This window comes from Triticum dicoccoides, chromosome 3A, assembly GCF_002162155.2.
Source record: "Triticum dicoccoides isolate Atlit2015 ecotype Zavitan chromosome 3A, WEW_v2.0, whole genome shotgun sequence".
Classification (NCBI taxonomy): Eukaryota; Viridiplantae; Streptophyta; class Magnoliopsida; order Poales; family Poaceae; genus Triticum; species Triticum dicoccoides.
The window spans coordinates 688,970,277-688,975,473 of NC_041384.1; the positions used below are offsets into that span (position 1 = coordinate 688,970,277).

The 5,197-nt window shown below is 51.8% G+C and overlaps 1 protein-coding gene across 1 annotated transcript; it reads left to right on the forward strand.

Annotated features, from left to right (window-relative positions):
* Window positions 1-3,900: 3,900 nt before the first annotated feature.
* Window positions 3,901-4,982, forward strand: LOC119272949 (noroxomaritidine/norcraugsodine reductase-like). The gene is made up of 2 exons (XM_037554288.1): window positions 3,901-4,011; window positions 4,110-4,982. Exons 1-2 carry the CDS (start codon window positions 3,926-3,928, stop codon window positions 4,846-4,848), a joined length of 825 nt encoding a protein of 274 aa, XP_037410185.1. The 5' UTR covers window positions 3,901-3,925; the 3' UTR covers window positions 4,849-4,982.
* Window positions 4,983-5,197: the final 215 nt, after the last annotated feature.

The following is a 5,197-nucleotide window of genomic DNA, read 5'->3' on the forward strand; positions in this document are numbered from 1 at the left end:
TTCTCATCGAGAATATCCCCCTCCTATCTTCGCTCCATGCCCAAAAGTCGTCAATCTGTCTTGTGCAAAGAGGGATCTGCAGAATTGCCTCCGCATCAATTGGTATAAAGGTTGACCGAACTAGTTGTTCATTCCACAAGGAGGTAGTGTGGTTGATAAGTTCTGAAACTCTCTGTGGCGGATGCTGGGTAAGAGATGTGATCGGTCTCTTTATAAGTGAGCGAGGTAGCCAATTGTCAGACCATATGTCGGTAGTTTCTCCATTGCCAATTCTCCTTACTAGTCCTTGCACCATAATGTCTCTCCCGTCAAGAATAGCCCGCCAGATCTGTGATGGATGGTGGCCCAACTCTGCTTCCAACAAAGATACATCCGGGAAATAAACACTCTTGAGTATGCGTGCGCTCAAGGAGGTAGGGTATTGGAGCAGAAGCCATGCCTGTTTGGACAGTAGGGCCAAGTTAAAAATTTCCAAGTCCCTAAAACCAAGGCCACCGAGATGTTTAGGCTTAATCATCTCGTCCCAGGATACCCAGCTTGGCTTACGCTTCCCTTGCTTACTCCCCCACCAAAACTGCCTGATCAAGGAAGTGATACTCTCGCATAAACCCCTTGGCAGGCGGAAGCATGACATAGAAAACACCGGTATGGACTGTGCGACTGACTTGATAAGTACTTCCTTTCCCGCAGCCGACAAATTTTTTTCCATCCAACCTCTGATCTTTTCCCATACTCGGCCTCCCAAGTATCTGAAAGTGCCATTCTTTGAGTGCCCCACATCCGTAGGCATACCCAAATACCTGTCGCTGAGGGATTCATTCTGGACATTCAAAGTGGTTTTGATGCTTTCTCTCATACCCTGCAGGAAGCCTCTACTGAAAAGATAGATGATTTCTCGTGATTTATGCGCTGTCCTGAAGCCAAACAGTATTGCTCCAACAGGTTTGATACTGCAACAGCCCCTTTAACACTCGATTTAAACATCAGCAGGCTATCATCAGCGAAAAGGAGATGGTTCACGACGGGCGACGTGGGAGCCACCTTGATTCCTTCTAACTGAGACGACGAAGAACTGGATTTCAGTAGGCACGAAAGGCCCTCTGCTGCGATTAAAAAGAGGTATGGGGATATCGGATCTCCCTGCCGAATTCCTCTAGATGGATAAAAAGTGTCAAGTCTCTCACCATTAAAAAGTACTAAGAACGATACTGACCGCACCATGTTCATGATGATTTGTACCCATGCTGGAGCGAAACCCAGCTTGATCATTATCGCCTGCAAGTAGTCTCACTCTAGTATGTCGTATGCTTTCATCATATCTAGCTTTAGGGCACAAAAACTATTAACTTTGGCTTTACTGCGCTTCATAAAGTGGAGACACTCATAAGCACTGATGATGTTATCTGTAATATGTCTCCCTGGCACAAAGGCCGACTGCTCCTCTGAAATAATCTCTGGGAGAACCTGCTTCAGTCTATTTGCAATCACCTTGGACGCGATCTTGTATAATACATTGCATAGACTAATCGGCCGGAATTGAGTTAGCAAAGATGGATTCATTACCTTAGGGATGAGAACCAAAACAGTATCATTAATACTTTCTGCACTCTCCTCTCCCCGAATTATCCTTAGCACAACCTCCGTCACCTCAGCGCCACAGAGCTCCCAATGATGTTGATAGAAATGAGCTGGAAAGCCATCGGGGCCGGGCGCTTTGGTTGGAAACATCTGAAAGAGGGCTGTCTTAACTTCTTCCTCCCTGTACGGTGCACCGAGAAGATTGTTCATCTCTGTTGTTACCTTAGTTGGTACACAATTTAGAACCGTTTCCATGTTGCTTACTCCCTCCGAAGTATATAGAGATTTATAGAAATCGTGCACCATTGCTTTGAGTTCCTCCGGGTCATCAGTCAGAGTCCCCAAAGAGTTTTGTAGAGCCTTAATCATATTTTTCTTCCTCCTAATGCTTGCTCTCAAGTGAAAAAACTTCGTGTTCCTGTCACCCGCCGAGAGCCACTCAACCCTGGACCGCTGCCTCCATAAGATTTCTTCCCTATGATAAAGCTCTACTAGATTTTCATTGATCTTCAGCTCAGCATGAGTAGGCGCAGTTCTGCTTGGGTCCGACCGAAGTTTCTCCAGCTCCCCTTTTAGATTTTTAATTTCTTTCCGCACATTACCGAACGTCTCATTATTCCAGCGCCCCAAATCAAGTGATATCGCCTGAAGCTTAGCTCGTAAGCCGTCTGCTCCATTACTAACTCCGCCTCCCATCCATGCAGATGTAATTGTATCGCTCCAGGTTTCATGCCCTTCCCACATGACTTCATACCTGAAGGGTTTCTGCTTCCAACTGCTTTGCTGAACTCTGTTTAGGCTCATTAAAATTGGACAATGATCAGAAGTTACCGCCGTCAAGTGTGTCAAATCTGCTAATGGAAACCTTGCTCGCCAATCACCATTGACCAGCGCACGATCCAGTCGGACCCTAGTGTAGGATCCTCCCCTCACCTTCTTTTCAAAAGTCCAAAAACGGCCATTATAGCCGATGTCCAGCAACATGCACACATCTACTGCCTCCCGAAAACTCTGTATCTGTGCATTGCTCCGTTGTCCCGCTCCCTCATGCTCCTCGGGACGCAAAACTTCATTGAAATCATCAAGGCAAAGCCAAGGGAGGTTGCATGAAGAGCTAATGTTTTTCAGGGTGTCCCATGTTTTATAGCGTAGGTGGGTTTGTGCTTCGCCATACACTACCGTGGCTCTCCAGGGATCGAGCCCATCCTCCTCAATAGAGCAATCTATATGGTAATCCGAATAACCAAGAATCTCAACTTTTATTTCATTGTTTCAAAAAATACCAATTCCTCCGCTTCTACCACGACTGTCAATTGCAAAACTATTGTCATAACCAAATGTACCAGCTAGCAATTCTACCCTCGAGCCTTCTATCTGAGTTTCGACAATACATAAGAGGGTAGGGGTAAATTTTTTTGCAAACTCGCGAACCTCTCGAACTGTCGTGGCTTTACCCACGCCCCGACAGTTCCAGCATAAAACACTCATTGGACCCGGCGGTGCTCCTCAAAGGAGCCCGCCAAATTCTTCACAGTTGATGCTGACAATTCTGAGTCTTCTCCCGCCTTCTTGGTTCTCTTCAAGTCCCTGTGCGGTGGGGGGCTGGCTGCAGTTATACCCGCAGGCACAATCGCAAGTGAGTTAGCATCTGCAGGTGCCGTTTCTGGATTCTGGTGAGACATGGGGTGTTTGGCTCCTAGCTCGGCTCCCACGTTCCTCTTCCTGCTCCAGTCCTCCATCTCTACGTCGCTAGCCGCCTTGCTTGGGTCATAATCCTGGGCTGATCCGTACACCTGTCTCTCTGTCATGATATCTCTTCCCTCCTCAGAACGGCCACTTGAGCGCTCCCCAGCACGGCCACCTCTGCGGCCACCGCGCTGGCTACGGCCTTCCCCCGGACCCCTTCCATTGCGCATGACCCAGTTAGCTCGGAGATCCTTGAACACAAGGGCTGACGGAGGGTGAACACCATTGCCGTGTTCCTTAAGAATAGTATTAGAAAAAAAATCATTTTTTAAAGGGTAGGCTAGAGCCCTATGAAGCCCACCCACTGGACTTGCCACTGCGGACGAGGAGTCGAAATCCAGGGCCGAAAACATGGTAACGTGACATGATGCGTGACATGAGCCGGCCGTCCGGCCACCGCCTGCGCGAGTAATGCTCCGTGCGCATCGTCGAAAACAAGGAATCGCCGAGGAAGCATCTGCGGTTCTGCACTCCTGCCAGCTGCTACCAAGTCGTCATAGTGGGCAGCAGAGCTTCCAAAGAAGATTTAAGTAGCAAGGGCCAAGGCCAACCTGCCACATCGTTCACTAGCTAGTTCCAAGAACACACCGATCGACCGGCGATGGCAGCAGCAGCAGCAAGCAGAGAGGAGCGGTGGAGCCTCGCCGGCAAGACGGCCCTCGTCACCGGCGGAACCAAAGGAATTGGGTACGCCCTGCCCCTGCATGCATCTTTCTTTCATGCCGCTAGTTTTGTGACTGATCGCACACGCTGACACGCTCACTTGCGTACCATGCATGGCGCAGGCGCGCGATCGTGGAGGAGCTCGCGGGGTTCGGCGTCCGGGTGCACACATGCGCCCGGAGCGACGCCGACGTGCAGGAGCGGCTGCGCGGGTGGGCCGCCGACGCCGACGCGGGGCGCCTGAGCGGGCGCGTCACGGCCTCCGCCTGCGACGTGTCCGTGCGCGGCGACCGGGAGGCGCTCATGGCCACGGCCCGCGCCGAGCTGGGCGGCAAGCTGGACATCCTCGTCAACAACGCCGGGCAGACCTTCTTCATGCCGGCCACGCAGAGCACGGCGGAGGACTACGCCCGGCTCATGGCCACCAACCTCGAGTCCTGCTTCCACCTCGCGCAGCTCGCGCACCCGCTCCTCGTCGCCGCCGGGGGCGGCAGCGTGGTGAACATCTCCTCCGTCGCCTCGGCCATCGCGTACCCGGTGCTGTCGGTGTACTCGGCGACCAAGGCGGCCATGAACCAGCTCAGCCGCAACCTCGCCGTCGAGTGGGCGAGCGACGGCATCCGCGTGAACTGCGTCGCGCCGGGGGGCATCCGGAGCGACATCCTCCAGAGCAGCGGCATCGAGGTTGACATGGAGGCGTTGCTGGCGATGGGGAAGAAGGAGAACGAGCGCGTCGCGCTGGGCCGCATGGGCGAGCCGGAGGAGGTCGCGTCGCTCGTCACGTTCCTGTGCATGCCGGCCGCGTCCTACGTCACCGGGCAGGTCATCTACGTCGACGGCGGCCGCACCATAGCGGCCTAGGCTTCGCTTGCTACTCGATTAAACTGTTCGAGTAGCTACTGTTCTTTATATGCTACTAAAATAAGCATCTTCGTTTCGAGTTCAAAGAAGACGACGAAAAGGCATCTTTTGTTCCATCTTGGACGAACGCTTGAGACATTTTGTTCCATCATGCGGACCGAACTATGCGTGCACTTTCATTGTTACAAAAGACTAGTAGATATGCCTACGCATTGCAATGGTCGGGAGGATAATTGATGTTTCCACAAAATACGGTCTTGGTTGCCGTAGGTGATAGAGCGAGGAGCTGCAGTTTTCTTACGGGCATGTTTGGCCCACAAAATCTTGATAGTAGTGAGGTTGGTCGACG

Coding starts and splice junctions, on each gene's coding strand:
- LOC119272949 (XM_037554288.1), top strand. CDS start 3,926: ATGGCAGCAGCAGCAGCAAGCAGAGAGGAGCGGTGGAGCCTCGCCGGC. Junction 4,012..4,109: donor GGCGGAACCAAAGGAATTGG/GTACGCCCTGCC, acceptor TGCATGGCGCAG/GCGCGCGATCGTGGAGGAGC.